The following is an 18,986-nucleotide window of genomic DNA, read 5'->3' as shown; positions in this document are numbered from 1 at the left end:
TTCATCTTTTTCTAAATAAACATTAATTAATTAATATATTGTGACGTTCCACGTTGGTCGGAGAGGAGAACAAAACATCCTCTATAAGGGTGTGGAAATATTTCCCTGGCAGACGCGTTTTCAGCATCGAGGGAAAACCTGGGTCGTTACAAATGGTAACAGAACCAGACACCGGACCATCTACCAGTAAGGACGCTGGCTCCAAAGGGGTGTGGATTTGGCGGAGGTCTCACATCGATTGGGGAAAGGAAAGAGTGCTAGCGAGGATGTTGTCCTGAAGAGGGTGGATTGTGATGTTTCACATTAGTTGGGGATGAGAACAAAACACCCTTTATAAGGGTGTGGAAACCTTCCCCTACCAAACGCGTTTTAAAGCTTTGAGGGGAAACTCAAACAGGACAATATCCCCAGTGGACCTGAGTTATTACAAATAGTATCAGAGTCAAGACACCGGACCATGTACCAGTAAAGACATTGGCCCAACATAGGCGCATGCATTGGATCACCATTGCGCCCCAAAGGGGTGTAGATTTGGCGAGGGTCCCACATTGGTTGGAGAAAGGAAAGAGTGCCAACGAGGAGGGAGTGGATTGTGATGTTTCACATTAGTTGGGGAGGAGAACAAAATACAAGGTGTGGAAACCTTCCTCTAGCAAACAAGTTTTAAAAGCCTTGAGGGAAGCTTAAAGATGACAATATCTACTAGCGGTGGACCTGTCGTTACATAATAAATAAATAAATATATATATATATATATATATATATATATATATATATATATATATATTAATTTAACCTGAATAAAATATCTATCCAACCAATTTCTTCCCAAAAATTAGAATTGGTTTTTAAAATTTAAGAACTAAACCATTTTTATTACTAATTTTTAGAATTATGTTTGTTTTTAACCATTTTTAATAATATTTTCTAAATAAAAAAAAAGCTAAATTTCAAGATTTTTTTATTTATTTATAAAATAGTTTGAATTTTAAAAATATATCTAAAAAAAATTAGTAACAAAACAAATAATTTATAAACTTAATTAAAAAAAAAAAAAAAAAAAAATNAAAAAAAAAAATCTTTAAATGGATAGATTTCTTTTTTTCGATAAATTTGTAATTTGAGTTGCAAAAGTGGATCTTTCTTCCCTCTTCAAGTCGAGATCGTTGGATAAGGCCATAAGAGTGCGGTTTGAGCGATGAGAAATGGGCCCTCGAGCCACAAACATGCATCAACAAACTTGGGGGCGAAGAATTTAAGTCCAATTCGATGAAATTTCCAAAACTTGATGAACAAGGAAAAGCCTCCTCGTACCTTTTTAGCTTCCTTCTCGCAAATCTTAATCAAACCCACCTCGATCGCTTCAATCATTAACTTTCTCACTACCCCTTTTGGAATCCGTCCTGTTTTTGATCGATTTTCATGGCGAAATTGAAGATTTCAGGGCCGTGGAGTGGTGTTTTGGATGTGGAACTGGATAATTGGACTGTGATCATGTTGAGGGAAGAAATAGCAAGGCGATCGAACTGTGGGGTTGAGTCGATCAATTTGATTTGTGGTGGTAGAATCTTGAAAGATGGCGATGGAGGCGAGAAACTACTCGATTTGGGTGTTAAGAACAACTCTCGGATTCTTGCTAGGCGGGTTTCTACTGAAGAGGGCAAGTCACTCAACGTTGAGTTGATGGCTGAGGAAGAACGCTCTAACAGGCTTGCTCGAGTCAAGTGATTCTTCGACTCTTTTTTGTTTCTCTAATTATGTTCATATCTACTTTTGATTAAGCATGTGCAGTGCCATTGTTGGTTGCTTAATTGGACTGAAATTTGAGTTTCTTCTGGAATCAACTCATTGTGTGGTCTTAAGTTCCAAAATGGTTGCTAGATTTTGAGATGTTTGGTCTTATAAATGGTTGATTTCTTGAAGAAATTGACTGTTTTCTAAGAGCTTTTTGGGTTAATGGGCTTGATTTTCTGAGTTTAGTATTGCAAGGTGGGGACTAAACCAATCTTTGGGATGGTAATCGATATCATGTTCATCTTTTAAAATTTTTCTTCAGCTTTTGGATAGCTGCTTCAGTTGTTCTATGAGTATTATGAGGCATTTTTAACAGTTGATTTTGGATGCAAAGCATCTAGTTTATGAATCAAAAGTCATCGGTTGGGGAGGAGAATGAAGCATTCTTTATAAGGGTGTGGAAACCTCTCCCTAGTAGACGCAATTTAAAAACCTTTGAGGAGAAACCCGAAACGGAAAATGCAAAGAGGACAATATTTGTTAGCGGTGGACTTAGACGGTTACAAATGGTATCAGAGCTAGACACTGGGCGGTGTGCCAGCGAGGATGTTGTTCCCTGAAGGGGGGTGGATTGTGAGATCCCACATCGGTTGGAAAGGGAACGAAAATTCTTTATATGAGTGTGGAAACCTCTCCCGAACAGACGTGTTTTAGAAACCTCGAGGGGAAGCTTGAAAGGGAAAGCCCAAAGAGGACAATATCTGCTATTAGTGGACTTTGGCCGTTATAAAAGCAATTTTTATCGAGTGACAATCAACTTTTGGAGGATATTCTTCCCCACGAGTCGATCACGAGTCACTGTGAAGAGTTTTAAGGATATCTTCTTATCTCATTTTCTGGCATCTTCTCTAAATTTACAGGGCAGCTGCCACTGCTTTAGCCAAGAGGCATGCTAATGGTTTCCTCCCAGTTGAAGATTTCAATATAGAACTTGAGGATCAAAGTGGACAGAAAGTCAATTTGGGGTCTGAAACTGATCAAAGGTAAGAGATAGATCGCTTTCACGATGCGAATCCTCATCTCAAATGTTAGGATTTATAGTTATTCAGTGATTGAATTTTGTCCATTCAATAGGGCAATCATGATGGGCCTGATGCTTCATGCAAACGCAAAGCAGCTTATAAGAAAGGGAAATTACAAAGAAGCATTAGAAGTACTCATCATGGGAGAGGTCTGTTACTGGTTGATCATATTAATTAGTCTAAAATATTATCTACGAAATATGAGCTGTTTCCCCCTTTTTTAAGAAATAGTTACAAAATCCAAATGATTTAAGATGAACATGAAGATTAAACTATTTATCGACATGAACATCTCCCCCCAAAGATAATTATAGAATGAAATAAAATAAAGTATACCAATCCTGTGAGACCCTACATCGATTGGAGAGGGGAACAAAGCATTCCTTATAAGGGTGTGGAAACCTCTCCCTAGTATACACGTTTTTAAAACCATGAGGGGAAGCCTGAAAGGGAAAGCCCAAAGAGGACAATATTTGCTAGCGGTGGGCTTAGGCTATTACAAATGGTATTAGAGCCAGACATCGACCGGTGTGCCAGTGAGGACGTTGGGCCCTCAAGGGGGTGGATTTTGAAATCCCACAATGGTTGGAGAGGGAAACAAAGCATTCCTTACAAGGGTGTGGAAACCTTTCCCTAGTAGACGCGTTTTAGAAAAAAAAAACCTTAAGAGGAAGCCCGAATGGGAAAACCCGAAGAGGACAAACTTTGTTAGCGGTGGGCTTGACCTGTTACAAATCCAATATGATTTATCTGCTAGATTCGATACATCTATTCATTTCTCTATTGGTGATAACTAATTTTGAAATGCTCTTCTTGGAGTGTGCAATGATTCCAAATTCTAATGCCTACGACTGGTCTTTCAAGGCCATTTCCTACTTTTGGATGAATTTAATCATTTATCTTACATTGCTTCTCTATATCAATTCTTCTGTTGTTTTCTTTATCTTTAAATTCTAGATGCTCAAACACGGTTTATGGTTCGTTTCCCTAAGGTTGCACTAGATTTTGACATCAGTAATTTTTATTGTTATGAGAGAATACTAATCAATGTGGATTTCGATCTTTCGTAGGAGGCGTTCTCTCTTTGCAATCCAAAAGTCATTGAGGTGAACGAGTCATTCTTTATCCTTAAGTTTTTTTTTTTTTCTTTTTCCTGATCGATTCCCCCCTCCCGGGCTCATTGCTTAAGTTATTTGAACTTGTGAAAGAAGAAGCTAAGTTACTTGTCCAACAACAGATGCCACTCTGACAAACTTATCCTCGACTATTCATTTATAACTTAATTTGGTATTAGATGTTTTAAATGTTATTAGTTATTTCGAGGCTGGTTTCGGTGCTGTTTATGATGGTGACGATTTGAGATCTTGGGTTGAGACTACGTGAAATATATAGATTTTAATGATTTGCCTTTTCTTCTGTATACGAAGGTGGTGTTTCCATCAGGGTTTTAGCTTCCTGACTGAGTTTGACCCTTTTTCTGTCAGTTTGTTGACAATGTCTCAATTCTTCAAATAGACATGGTGTGGTGCTATTTCATGCTAAAAGACATCAAGTGGCTCTCGGATGCAGGATTACGCCTTGCAAAGGCTAGAGAAGGAATTGAACGAGCTCATGGGAAGGACTCTTCCCGAGTTCGACTCCTTCAAGCTGGTTGTCATCCCGAGCTTGCCTTGTAAGTCAGTCAGCCAAATAGTCTGAGGGATAGGTTTCCAGATTCACTAATCAAGTTTTCTTATAATGTCAGACATTTGAGACTGGAGCTCCTGGAAGGGGTGGCTGCATACCACAGTTGTATGTTCGATAAGGCCCGGGAAGCGATCAACTCAGCACAAATGAAATATTCTCAGGTTAGTTTATCACATTACTGAATTGGTTGTATCGAGCCGATCGTATTTTTATAGCACTGAAGGGTGTGTTTGCTGTGAGGTATCAGGCCTCATATATGTCAAGCAATTTGGTTTTATTTGAAGACGGCCTCTTGTATTTCTATGCAACTTTTTACAACCTCTTTAAATTTCAGCTACAAGTGCCAGATGAAGCATTATCCCATGTTATGGACATGGGCTTTAAGGAAGGAGAAGCAAAGAGAGCACTGCGGATGTGCCATCAAGATGTATGCAAGGCTGTTGATTTCCTTTTTGAGGAAAGAACAAAGAGAGAGAAAAAACGGGAAGAGGATATCGAACGCCAGAAGGAAATCAAGCACGTATTCTTAGCAAAACTAGCTTCTATTTTCGTCCGGAAGGTTATAATCGATCTTTAGTATTGATAACGTGATTAAAATTTTCAGGGAGCAAAAACGGTATGGAATGACACCCTCCAAGAAAGCAGTTGATCTTCAGAGATTGAAAGAACTAGCATCTATAGGGTAAGTAGACTAACCGACGTTGTTCTCTTGTTCCAAAATGGCAGAAAAAAGCATAGTTTTTTAGGTTCTTTTGTTTTGGTGTAGTACAGATCGGTCGGTCGACATAGTTTCTTAGGTTCTATCTTCACTGTTTGTTACCCGTTCCACGAAGTGATTCGCTATGTAGTTTACTAGGAAAAGTTGGAAGGTAGGCAGGATAGTTTAAGCTTAGAGCATCATGGATTCATGTTGAATTATGCCATTGGATTCTTATTCCACAACAAATAGGGGTATGTTTTCATCTTTACAAGATATCTCATTTTAGGTTTGATATTGGTGAGAGCTTCTTTGATTAAATTCTTTAGCAAACCATGACATTGTGGTTCGTGAGAACTTTTATCGATCGAGATGCAATTATATACGCCAGCAGTCAGTTCAAGCATCCTCGTCGTTATCATTCACGTTAAAACTGGCTTGGTTTTTCAGGTATGAAAAAAACTTGGCTGCTGAAGCGCTGAGAAGAAATGAGAATGACATACAAAAAGCATTGGATGATTTGATAAATCCAGAAACTAACTCGGTCATTCAGGTGTCTTGGATTGCATCCTTACTGTGAGTTGATCTTTTTGTTTGAACTTTAACGAGGTTTAACTCGTTTCACGAATTCCAGAATGCTGTAGAGTCGAGGAAAAGGAAACGACAGCGTCAAACAACCGATGCTGCAGTCGATAAGCTCGTTCTCATGGGGTTTGATAGAACAAGAGGTACCTATGTTATTTTTATTAATGAACCCAAACTTGTTGATCTTATATTATTGAGAGATTTCAATTCAATCAGTAATGTTCTCAAATTGTTACTTTGTGCAGCCATTGCAGCTTTCCAGGCTGGTGGCTCCTTAGAGCAAGCAGTTAATTTATTATCACTGCCCGATACTAAATCTACGGTTGATGGGCAACCCGACTCGGTCCCTACAGTCTCGGGTTCCGAGGATGCGAGCTCCTCCATTTCAAACATTGAAGAAATCCAAGACATGTTAGACAACTTTGATAATGGGGAAGGCCCTTCCACTGTCGAAGAAAACCGAGACTCTGAGATGGAAAGCGAACTTGCCAGAGAACTCGACGGGGCTAGTGCTGTATCGGATTACGACATGGATGTAACAAAAGAAGGAGAAGCCATCACAGAGTACTTGGCTCTATTGGATTCACTGATGAATTCTGAGAAAGCTTAAGAAACACTTGACAGGGCTTATGTTAATGTAAATAATGCTATGTTAAATTCTGGATATGGTAGAGCAGAGCTATTTAGAGACAAACAAAACTAACCTTGAAAGAGATGTTGGCAGAGAAGAACATGAACAAGATTTAGTAATGCACATCAATTTGCTTCAAGTAAATAACCAGTAGAGATCATTTTCATTGTTCTCGTTAATTTCGTTTAATTAGTTTAAAATTATCCATTTGAATGTTACCTAAAAAGCTAGATAGGTTATATGTAGAGTCGATAATTTTCAACAGCATTTAAAAAGATAGGATATCTGTGGAGTCGATACTTTACTTATTACTTGCTGCTATTTGCTATAGATAGTGTATACTTACTGTAGAATCGATAGATAGTGTATACTTACCGTAGAATCAATAATTTTCAACAGTAATTAAAAAGATAGCTTTACTTACTGTAGAATCAATAATTTTCAACAGTAATTAAAAAGATAGGTTATCTGTGGAGTCGATACTTTACTTATTACTTGCTATTTGTGATGATAGTGTATACTTATACTTATTCTTGTGAATTTCACATCACTTCATCATATATATCCACGTAAATTCATTTCATCATCATTTTATCATATACATCCACGTAAATTCATTTCATCATCATTTCATCATATACATCCACGTGAATTCATTTCATCATCATTTCATCATATACATCCACGTGAATTCATTTCATCATATACATGCGATCATGCGACCAAGTTTTGAACAATTGACCGGACCAACTTTTATACTATACACAAAAAGAATTATTACAAGAGCATATCTAAAAAAGAAAACAATAGACCAAGATATTCTCATATGGCAGTGAAAGCTCTATCAAACAAAACAATAAGTTCATGCCTACGGAAGAGCATCTACAATACAGCTTGAAACCAGAATAGAAGCCTCACCAAGATTATGTTCACTTCATATACAAGCAGCTAGTTCCGTGCAGATAAGTTCCAGATGCCTTCCATTTTCTACACACCATGTGTGCCAGACCCTGTATAAAGAACAGCATATCCGAAATCAAGTACTCGACATAAAGTTTTAAGTGATCTCGTGAAGGAGTGTGCGAACCATAATTGGACATTTGAATCTAATGTTTAATATATTAACATGATACAAAGCGCTAACTCCGGAATCGCTTAAAACAATAATAACCATCATGATGCTGCTACTGAGCGAGTCGATAAACGCCCGAGGCCAAGACCTAAGCCCAATGGGACACTGTTGTTTTTAGCTTTTCCATGGTTAGTGTGATTACAATTTGAAGAATGAGAATGGCCGTGATGGCTAGTTGTATTCTTAGAATTCACATTTATTGCTACGTGGTTGCTTCCATTGGTGTGGTGAGAACAAGCATCCCCATTTTGCAAGGTTGAAGTCATCGGTGCAGACATTGCTTCCATCTCTTCTGAATGTGACGGTACTTCACTATACTCCACGTCTTCATTGTATCCATTAATCAGAAAATCTGTACAGTTCTTCTTGATCCCATGATCATAAGGATTCCTAAACCGACCTCCCGGGCCACGCAGATAACTATACCGCATAGCATTTGCCATTTCGTTTGTAGTAATATTGCGAGATATCTGGATACATCAAAGAAAACTTTCCATTATTACGTACCGAGATGGAATTGAAAACCCAAGCAAAGCACATAACGAACACGCCAAATTTAAAGTTTCAACGAGTCGTAAAATAGAAAATACCTGAGATGCTTGAACGATTGTTAAGACTACCACACCAAAGAAGAGGAAGAAATCAACCATGAGAAATGATATAGCACCAACATGATGATTGGCAGCATGGTTAATCCATGCTCCAAAAGACGATGGAGAGGACGGATCGGTCACAACTCCTGAAAATGATTTATTGTCAAAGAGTGTACATGGGACTACACCATACAAATTACAGATATAATTCAATGTTTGAAGTCATTTAAACATACTTGTAATAGTAACTGCTCCTGTGATCAACATTGCTGAAACCTCCAGAACGAGAAATATAAAGAAATCCCATTTGTTTTTCTGTGTCAAATATTGAGTAGCCTAATTAATCTCAGATTGTATGAATCTATCAAAGCACATGTACAAACCAAACGCACACAGCAGCCTTTAATACAAATAAGAGTACCACTTGGCAATGTTTGCCTAGAAACCGAAACAACTTTTTTTATATAAGAGATAATTTCATTGATGGTTGAAATTTAAAAAAGGAATGTAATATCCATGATGTTTACAAAAAGACCTTCTCAATTTACAATAAGGGAGATATATCAGGCATTTTACACCAAGATATAGCCTGGTAAACAACATTATCGAAAAAAAAGGGATCGTGAATAAAAAGGAAAGGAAACTACGGAAGCGCTCACCCTCCAGTTATTAATTATTTGCTATATTAAAGAAAATCTAATTTCTGAATTCTAAAAATAAATAACTGCAGTCTAACGTGAGCCACCACCCTAGTAAACTTGATAATGAAGAGATGAAAAAAAAATGATAATTGTTAATATTATAGTTTATAGCTTCCATTGCAAAGGCCCCAGTTTAGCCATTTACATCTGTCCTAGATAAGTATTAAGTCACTTGGAGGGTTGTTTGCAACTCCTTTGGCTAGTTCATAGTTGGATTCTGTTTTTCACTATTTTTTTAGAATAATGGTAGGTTTTTTCACTTCTAAAATCAAGGAACTAACACAAAAATGTCCATCACAAATGATATCGTACCTTGCCGATACAATTGGATACCCAAGGGCAGTGGTGATCAAATTGTTCAACGCATCGATTACAAGTTGCACAGTGCTTAGCACGAAGAGGCCTGACAATCTAGGCATGATACCAAATCAAGTTAAAAATGTAACAAAATGATCTATACCAAAAATAAATTAGACAAGTAAAAAAGAAATGAAAACACGATCTTCAAAATTCAGAAGCAGAACGCACCTTGCAAGTAGCACAGAGCTGAGACCAATTCCCAGCCAGCAAAGCGGGGTTGTTGACCTCAATCTTCAACAAAGGTTCCTAATGGAAAGATATGTGAACATAAAAAACTTAAGCTTTCACCCTTGCCATACAGATTACAGTAAAGAAAGAAGACTGCTCAATTGTAACAATAAAATAGAAACTTTTAAAATTTTACAGAAACAAATGCTGGAAGACGAGGAAAGAAGTATGGAAAATTGTTACTCTCATTAAAGGACAGAGACTTAGAGGAAAATAAGTAACTCACATCATCTTTCATACTCTGGGAGTCATGCATGTTCAATCTAATGAAACCTGGATCTTTGCTGAAGATTAATTAAACATAAAGAACAAGCTGTTATTAGCAAATAAATCAAACTTCGTTGTTACGATCTATAAATATTCAACAACCAAAAGAATGAACCGTCTTCAGGGAAATTTCCATACCTGCTACATCTATAAAACATGAGCAGACCTGTAGTTGCTAGAAGAACACCCATCCATGCAAGAAGACCTAAGCCAGCCGTTAACTTTGGGAGATTTGATGCTGTTTTAAAAATGCAAAACAAATTAGATTAATTATTAAAGAGACAAAGAGAAGTGTTCTTAACTTTCACGTGAAGCTTATGGAAATACCCAAAACGACGGAATGAATATATGTCACCAGCAACAGAAAGATCAAACACCAAAGTACAGGAGCAAGTCCGAGTTTTGAAAATTTGCCAAGGCGGGTATTTCCATCACAACGTTTGTCAAGCAGCTTTCTAGCATTTCCCTGAAAATTCAAAGCAGAAAAAATTTAGTTTCTTTGTATATAAGAAACAAAGTTTCAACAAAGAAAATGGTCACCAGAAAAGGAAGACGAGAAATCCTACAGTAATAGAAGAGATTAAAATATATAAATATAGACCAATGAAATAAGAAAAATATCACTGAAACCGATTTTTTTGTTCAATAAAAAACTGAGATTTCATTGAGAAGAAAAGAAAGAAAACACGAACATACAAGAAACAATCTCAACAAAAAAGGAGTCCTAGAACTAGCTTCTAATACAAACTCCATTTGAACAAGATCAAACCAATATCATAATTACAGAACTTTAACCCCTATTAATCTTAAGGCCCGACACTGTTTTTTCGTTTAGATTCACAAAGGAGATTTCCTTACCAGAACAGAAAAACTCATGAAGATGTGATAGCTAAACTAACTCCCTACCCACCTTAAACCCCTCAGCCACCCCTTTTCCACACCAACCACACAAGCCTGCTTAAAACATCCACCACTAAAACAAAAAGGAAAGGTGAGAGAGGTCCCCTTGCCTAAGCACCGAGAGAAGCAAAAATGTTCCCTCTACGGCATTGACAAAGATGGAAAGGTTTCCATATCTAGTACAGTTTCACATCCAAGATCTCCATTTAACTACAAAAACCTTATCTAAAGAATTTCAGTCCACATGATCATATGCTTTTTTAAAATCAACCTTGAAACACTCAAACACAATGATCTTTCAACTATTTTGTCATAAAACCAAAAGGGAAGCCAAGATAAAACTACGCATCAAACATATCTTCTAAATACTTTCACTTTCTTTTGCTTCAAACCCCAAAGAGTTGCCATAACAGCACAAGCAAATGAAGTACCCCTCCTCTTAATCCCCAACCTTTAGAAGAAAAAAAAAAAACTTTTTTTCAGAATGAAAAAACAAAACAAAAATTTCTTCATGTCGAAGTTATGCCATTTTCCTAGAGTCTTATACCCAAACTATAACATAAAATCTACATTACTAAAAGAAACGGAGAAAAAAAAAAAAAAACAGAAGCACACAGCTGGTTCAATAAAAACTTCACATGGTAGTTTGTAACATTCAACAGTTTTGGATATAATACGAAGTCAACTTCAGTAAAATAACAAGTGCAAACTAGAGAAATATCTTTTTAAAAAATTGACTTAAAGAAGAAATGAGGTGGCAGATATAATAGGAAGAATGAAAAGAAATAGAAGAATGGCCTTTAAACTCACTATCATTTACATGCACACCCCCAACATAATCAGAGAGTTATAGAAATATTATCAACTAAATAATAAAAAATAAGAAAAATAATTTGGAAACAAGAAAAATAATTCAAGAGTAAAGAAACTGATTTGGTTTCAACATACAAGAAAAAATGCAACTTGTCTGTGATTCTTGTCGGAAGCAAGTTGTGCTGGCGTAAGGCCAGTATTATCGGTCACCACCAAATCCTCCTTCTTCCCAGCTTGCACTAAAACTGTACATGCCTCCAAATTGCCCCTAATAGCTGCCCAATGGAGAGGAGTGCAACCTGAAATAATAAAGAAGGAACCTGAGCTCTAAAACTATTGTTCTTCTTAAAAAAAAAAAGTTTTCACATTATATTTAAACTAGAAGGCATGCTTTTTTTCTCGAGTGAAGCTTTTTAACCGCTCCAAACATTACCTTCCTTATCTTGGCGTCCTCGATACGCATCCAAAAACAAGAGAAGTCGGATGCAATCAGCAAAACCTTTGTACGCAGCCCTAAGAAAACATGAAGAAATCAATGAGAAAAATATAATTCTAAAAGAATTTGTCAGAAAATATACTAAAAGACATCTTTAGCACAACACTCATTCATGGTTAGGAAATAGTTGTGCATAAAATGGCGTAAGAATTCAAGGACCATATCAAAATGGGGATTACCAATTATATTATAGCCACAAAAACAAATAGGATGAGAAGAATAAATCGAAATAGTAAGTAAGATAACATGTTAATTGCACAATACCACCCAAAAACCCACATTTACAAGTACCATATGTGCATAAATATAGACAATAGAACTCTACAACATTCTCAATGGGAAGCATTGTAAAAAAACTACTACCAATGTAACGGGCTCCTCCCATCATTGTCAGGAACATCAGGGTCCGCATTCCATTTTGAAACAACATGATAGAGAAAAGCCGTCTGACCATATTGAGCTGCAACATGGGTTGTCTGCAATCACATCCATATAGTTACCATCAGTATGCTAGAAGGCGACTTTTACTTGATGTACTGACTATCCATTCAATATTGAACAATTTTTTAATAGTTAAAGAATGCCTCAAACAATAGCTAGAAAGCTACGATTCAAGACAGAAGATTGGCATTACCTAGTTAATGGTTCGGGAATAAGTTTCTGAATAGAAATTAGTGTCAGATTTATTTATTTCTCACACAATTTAGCAGGAAATCAAGAAAAAACATAAATTTCTGTCCATGAATGTCTTGATCATCATTTCTTTCTTTTTGTAAGAAACCAAGCTCTCATTGAGAAAATGAAACAATACAAGGGCATATAAAATACAAATCCGAACAAAAGAATACCAATGCTGGACTCCAATCCAAAAGAACAAGGGACCACACTAACTCTTTATGCTACACAAAAATATTATAATGTTTCTTCCTACCTTAGGCCATATAAATCCATGAACACGAACATTAAAGAAAGTAACGATCAGTTAGTTGCTGGAGAGGAAATAAATATGACCTGATAACCATACATATCAGCAGCATTGACCATAGCCCCCTCTTGGAGTAAAACCTCAGCAACCTGGATGGCTCCACGAACAGCAGTCCAATGTAAGGCTGTTTGCCCAGTATGATCTGCTGCATTTACATCGCCTCCATGCTGGAAATGATCCAATACCAAATGTACTAAACAACTAATACAAATGAAAAGACAAAGTTTACATCTTGTGCTTCCGTTCTGTAGGTACAGACATCATTTAAAACCTCTAGCAATTGCCACACCCATCCAAATATTTTCACTTTGGAGGGGAGATTCAAATTAGAGCAAACTCAAGTTCACATCAACCATCAACCAGATAGAAAATCAAAGCTAAAAGCCTTCCTTTCTTTCATTTCTTTGGCTTGCTTTCTCAACAACTGAAAATCAATGTTTCCCAGACATTCCTTCTAGAAACTACCATTCATTAATTCACTTAAACAAGAGAAAGGCAGTTGAGAGAGCATGCTAATCCTGGATTACCCAAAGCAAGCTTCCCCAAAGCCAATCGGATAATTAATAAAAACACAATTGTTCAAACCCAAAGGCAGATAAAGTAAAAGCAAAATCCATTCAAACAAAAAAGGGATCTGTGGTCTGAATGCAGGAAGGAAGGAAATCAATTTTTCCATACGACCCACAGGCACAAAAACGCAGAATGGAAAGACAAACCTCAATGATATAACGAGCAGCAGCAGTGCGATTATTAAGAGCAGCCCACTGAAGAGCATAGTAGCCAAGGCCATCGGGCTCAGAAACGGAGCAACCCTCGCGCTCGACCAATCTCTGAAGCTTCTCCATATCGCCATAAGCTGCAGCCGTGTAAACGTCATTCCTCAGGCTCTCTTCACCTTCTCCATTGGCAGTGGAAGCAGAAGCAGAAGCAGGTTGCGAGGGCTCGTGATCCCGCGATTGAACCTCGTCGACGACCTCAATTTCCGAAGACATGATTTTAAAATTACGAACTGCGTGTTAATAATGAATCCGGTGGGTCTAGGGTTTGCAAGATCGGGGGGATTCGAACGAATTGAAGATAGAAAAATGGAAATTGAAGAGATTGGGGATTTAGGGTTTTTCCGGGAACGCCATAGGGGAGGAAACTGGTCGTCGCCGTCCGTGAGTGTTGACTGCGTGGACGGTGGCTGTAAGGGAGGAGAGAGAAAGAGAGAGAAAATCCAAGCCGTCTATGAACCGCATAGTTTTATCAGAAAAAACAATAATAATTTAATATCATTCCTTTTTTTAATTATTAGTTAATGGTTAGTTAATTATTTTTTAAACAAATTAATTAAATTTATATTTTAGTATAGTATTTATTTTCTCTCTTATTTCTGTCCTGCTCTCTTTATTATTATTTTTTGTACTCCCTCTTTTAGTTTNGTTTCTTTTTCCAACTTTTTTTAATTATCAATTTTTATCTTAGCTATATTATTAAAAATAAAAATAAAATTTCAAAAATCTTTTTTTAAGTTTTAAAATATTAATTTGATTTTAAAAAAACAATTATTTTTTTTTTAAAAAAACCATATTTTAATTTCTCAACCTTTCAAATTTATATATTTATCTTGAGCTTAAGATTATTTAATGAATTTATAAAAAAAAAAAAAAAAAAATTAACGGTTTTTATTATATGATATCTAACCTTTTCTAAATAAAAAATGAAAAAAAAATTATATTTATTGTAGCAAAGAAAAAACGGGTTACAATAATATTATTAAATTCTATAATTATATCTCGTATTATCCTCTCTATTCGTCGAGATTTCTAGCTCGACCCTAGATATTTTGGAGAGGGGCGGAAAAAAAATCAAAAACTAAAAAAAAAAAAGAAAAAAAAAAAGAAAAAGAAAAAAAACCCTAATTTTGTATGAAATAAATTAGATATTTGTAGGAAAATTAAATTAAATTAAATTAAATTGTAATTGTTTATCTTCACAGTCTTTAAAAAAAATGCATAAATAATATAAATATGTTGATCTATAATTGTAATTTTATATTTATCTTAAATTATATTATAAATAATAATTAACATTTTTAATAACCATTTTCCCATTTTTTATAAATAAAAATAGTCACTATCAGTTGGTAAAAGGTCAGATTAATGTACTTTAATTATCTTATAAGGGATTAAATTGGAATGTTAATTATTTTAATTAATTAGATATTATTTATTATATGTTTAATTTATTAATTTATTAATTTATTAATTTATTATTATGGTCGGGTATCGGGTCATAACCGATAACCGGCACAAAAGATCCGACCCGAAAATTTGAATTAAAAAGAAACCCTAAAAAAATGAGGAAAACAATTTATTTATTTTATTTTTATTTTTATTTTTATTTTCAGATGCGAACGGAAAAAAGCCCTAATCGGACCAAACCCTAGGGTTTACTCTAACCGGACCACTAAACCCAACGGCTTTCTTCTCCTCGTTCATTTCCTTCAAGGTCCTCCTCTCGTTCTGCAAGTTCTCTTCTTCTCTCTTCGTTTCCACCTTGTTCTTCTGCGTGTTCGATCGTCATTTTTGAGCTTGTTTTCCATGGCTATGGAGTTGGAGGGCGTTGGCTGCTGCGTGGATGATAGGTCTCTGTGGCTTCGCTCTGTTTTGGAAGCTCTGACGGTGGAGTCTGTTTTGACTGCTGTGAACTCTCTCGCTTGGATTCTCACCACGGTGAGTGTTTTGTTTTGGCTTTTTCTTTGATGCGTTTCGCTTGTTGTGGATTCTACTGGTTTCTGGTTCTGATTTTTGCTCGTTGGAGCTTGAATTCTATGGCTCTCTCCATTTCTTCGCTATGTTCGCAGCTTACAAGCTTTTTCCTTCGTTGTTTGAAGTTATTTGTTCATTCGTGAGTTATAATTGCTACAGGCGGGAAGTTTTAGCTGGAAAATTTGAGCATTGACTAGTCTGTGTGTGGAGAGAAGTTATTCGTTCTAGTCTCTTGTGTGTTAGAACTGGTTTTCGAACTGTGACAGCGATTAAGCTTTCTTCCTCAGGCTTTGACCATTCCTTATTTAGATCGTATCCGAAATTCCTTGTGAAAATCTTTAGATTCTGTGGAGACTTTGTTTGAATTCGGCAAATCCCGCCTGATTTGGAGATGGTAGTTAGAAACGAGACAGAATTTGCCCTTACTGTGGAATGGCTACTGTTTCATATGGTTCTTTTGAAATTTGTGTGTACTTTATTCAACTTATTCTATCTCTTTAGCTATCCTTGAGGCTTGGTGGTGCTTGTTGAAGCTTCATTATAGAATTTAGTGGCTGATGAACACAGCTTATCCTTTCTGATTGCTTGTGGGCAGTTTCCTTTTTTTGTTCTTGCAATCAATGGAATTAATCTACAGAATCCTTAAGATCTTTTCTTCCCATGGAACGGCCCAGATCTACTGCTAGCAGATATTGTCCTCTTTGGGCTTTTCCTTTCGAGCTTCCCCTCAAAGCTTCCGCTAGCAAATATTGTCCTCTTTGGGCTTTCCCTTTCGGGCTTCCCCTCAAGGCTTTAAAACGCGTCTGCTAGGGGAAAGTTTTCACACCCTTATGAATGGTGGTTTGTTCTCCTCCCCAACGTGGGACATCACAATCCACCCCCCTTCGGGACCCAGCGTCCTCGCTGACACTCTTTCCTTCCTCCAATCGATGTGGGACCGCTCTCAAATCCACCCCCTTTGGGGCCAACGTCCTTACTGGCACACCGCCTCGTGTCTACCCCCTTCGGGGAATAGCGAGAAGGCTGGCACATCGTCCGGTGTCTAGCTCTAATACCATTTGTAACGGCCCAAATCCACCGCTAGCAGATATTGTCCTTTTTGGGCTTCCCCTCAAGGCTTCAAAACGCGTCGACTAGGAGAAGGTTTCCACGCCCTTGTAAATGATGGATTGTTTTTCTCCCCAACCAACGTGGGACATCACATCCTAACTCATCTTTCTTAAATTTTGTCTTAGAACACTGTATAATGATCGTACTATTTGATGAACCATACTTGGAATTTGTTACTATATCTGATACCTGCAGGCTTGTAATTTTGTTGATGAACACTTTGACTCTCAATTCACCTTCCAGGTAGGAGATCTGTTAAATGATGTCAATGCTCAACCAGGAATAGCTGCAATTGGGGAAAAGTAATGAAAGTTCCATTTCATTTATATTGCTTACTTTCTATTCTTGGTTCCGAGATAACTGATTTATACTACTTTCTTAGATTTCCATTCGAAGAACTTCACGCTAAGAGTAATCCCGACGAGGAAAATATCGATGGCAGTGAAACAGAGGATGATAAAGATGGAGATGATGTTGATGATGATGCGAATAACCAGGATGGTGGGGAAGGTGGTGAAGATTACTCGGCCGAAGAAGGGGATGACGGCGATCTGGAGGATGACCCTGTAGCAACTGGCAACGGAAGGGCTGGAGGTAATGAGGAAGGTGACGGAGGAGAAGAAGAAGATGACGACGATGTGAATGAGGAAGATGAAGATGACGACGACGATGACGAAGATTTCTCAGCAGAAGAAGGTGACGAGAGTGATCAGGAGGATGACCCAGAAGTAAGTGGTAATGGAAGAATTGAAGATGGTGGAGAGGATGAAGACGAAGACGAAGACGACGGAGATGAGGATGATGACGACACCGACGAAGAGGATGAAGACGAAGACGAGGAAACACTTGAACCACCAGCTAAGAGAAGAAAGTGAGTGAGTGAGGGGAATTTAGCCAGTCAGCCATCGCAATTAGGAGTAGGAAGATTGTTGACCCTTGTTCTTAATGAACTTCCTATATTTATGCTGTGGATCCACACTATATATCACAATTTATTTTGCTATGACAGTACGTACTTTACCATATCATCCATCTAATTATTCACTAAATAAATAACCTCAATAGCTACCAAATATAGATTCATAGAATTTTCTATCGCATGCTTAATCATTAAAGAAAAAACTGGTTTTTGTAGAAGTTAGTTTCTGCCCAAGCCTACCACTAGCCAATATTATCCGTTTTGGCCCATTGCATATCATCGTCGGCCTCACTCTCACGGTTTTAAAACGTGTTCACTAGTGAGAGGTCTCCACACCCTTAATAGGAATGTTTCGTTCCCCCTCTCCAACCGATGTGGGATCTCACAATCCACCCTCCTTGGGGCCAGCGTCCTCACTGGCACACCGCCCGGTGTTTGGCTCTAATACCATTTGTAACAGTCTAAGCTCACCGCTAGCAAATATTGTTCACTTTGGCCATTACGTATCGCCATTAGCCTCACGGTTTAAAAACTCGTCCACTAGGGAGAAGTTTCTATATCCTTATGAGAAATATTTCATTCTCCTTTCGTTCCTCTCTCCAACTGATTTAGGATCTCACAATCCACCCTCCTTGGGGCCAACGTCCTCACTGGCACACCACCCAGTGTCTGGCTCTAATACCATTTGTAACAGCCTAAGCCTAAGCCCACCGCTAGCAGATATTGTTCACTTTGACCATTACGTATCGCCATTAACCTCACGGTTTTAAAACTCATCCACTAGGAAGAAGTTTCTAAATCCTTATGAGAAATATTTCATTCCCCTTTCGTTCCCCTCTCCAACTAATGTAGGATCTCACAATCCACCCTCCTTGGGGGCCAACGTCCTCGCTGGCACACCGCCCAGTGTCTGGCTCTAATACCATTTGTAACAGTCTAAGCCCACCGCTAGCAGATATTATTCACTTTGGCTATTACGTATCGCCATTAGCCTCACGGTTTTTAAATCTCGTCCACTAGGAAGAAAAGTTTCTATATCCTTATGAGAAATATTTCATTCCCCTTTCGTTCCCCGGGATCTCACAATCCACCCTCCTTGGGGCCAGCGTCCTCGCTGGCACACCACCCGGTGTTTGACTCTAATACCATTTGTAACAGCCTAAGCCCACTGCTAGCAGATATTGTTTACTTTGGCCATTACGTATCACCATTAGCCTCATGGTTTTAAAAATCATCTACTAGGAAGAAGTTTCTATATTCTTGTGAGAAATATTTCATTCCCCTCTCCAACCGATATGGGATCTCACAATAGGC

At 37.5% G+C, this 18,986-nt stretch overlaps 3 protein-coding genes across 3 annotated transcripts; 2 read left to right on the top strand and 1 right to left on the bottom strand.

Moving 5' to 3' along the window:
• Positions 1 to 1,422: 1,422 nt before the first annotated feature.
• On the top strand, positions 1,423 to 6,562 carry LOC111798672 (NEDD8 ultimate buster 1). The gene is made up of 11 exons (XM_023681964.1): positions 1,423 to 1,724; positions 2,655 to 2,777; positions 2,869 to 2,965; positions 3,887 to 3,922; positions 4,301 to 4,488; positions 4,561 to 4,663; positions 4,837 to 5,018; positions 5,107 to 5,184; positions 5,650 to 5,752; positions 5,834 to 5,927; positions 6,030 to 6,562. The coding sequence occupies exons 1-11, from the start codon at positions 1,423 to 1,425 to the stop codon at positions 6,392 to 6,394; spliced, it is 1,671 nt and encodes a 556-aa protein (XP_023537732.1). The 3' UTR covers positions 6,395 to 6,562.
• Positions 6,563 to 7,142: 580 nt separating this feature from the next.
• On the bottom strand, positions 7,143 to 14,127 carry LOC111798669 (protein S-acyltransferase 24-like). Its single transcript, XM_023681961.1, has 13 exons — positions 13,607 to 14,127; positions 12,917 to 13,057; positions 12,269 to 12,381; positions 11,843 to 11,922; positions 11,545 to 11,708; positions 10,024 to 10,162; positions 9,835 to 9,934; positions 9,656 to 9,713; positions 9,370 to 9,447; positions 9,154 to 9,252; positions 8,377 to 8,455; positions 8,138 to 8,286; positions 7,143 to 8,017 (listed from the first exon to the last, which is right to left on the bottom strand). Exons 1-13 carry the CDS (start codon positions 13,880 to 13,882, stop codon positions 7,589 to 7,591), a joined length of 1,905 nt encoding a protein of 634 aa, XP_023537729.1. The 5' UTR covers positions 13,883 to 14,127; the 3' UTR covers positions 7,143 to 7,588.
• Positions 14,128 to 15,256: 1,129 nt separating this feature from the next.
• On the top strand, positions 15,257 to 17,778 carry LOC111798086 (prostatic spermine-binding protein-like). The gene is made up of 3 exons (XM_023681046.1): positions 15,257 to 15,607; positions 16,997 to 17,055; positions 17,136 to 17,778. The coding sequence occupies exons 1-3, from the start codon at positions 15,476 to 15,478 to the stop codon at positions 17,626 to 17,628; spliced, it is 684 nt and encodes a 227-aa protein (XP_023536814.1). The 5' UTR covers positions 15,257 to 15,475; the 3' UTR covers positions 17,629 to 17,778.
• The last annotated feature ends 1,208 nt before the right edge of the window (positions 17,779 to 18,986 follow it).

The sequence above is a fragment of the Cucurbita pepo genome, chromosome LG07 (assembly GCF_002806865.2).
Source record: "Cucurbita pepo subsp. pepo cultivar mu-cu-16 chromosome LG07, ASM280686v2, whole genome shotgun sequence".
Lineage (NCBI taxonomy): Eukaryota > Viridiplantae > Streptophyta > Magnoliopsida > Cucurbitales > Cucurbitaceae > Cucurbita > Cucurbita pepo.
The sequence above is the reverse complement of the archived record's forward strand: the minus strand, read 5'-3'. Positions and strand labels throughout refer to the sequence as shown.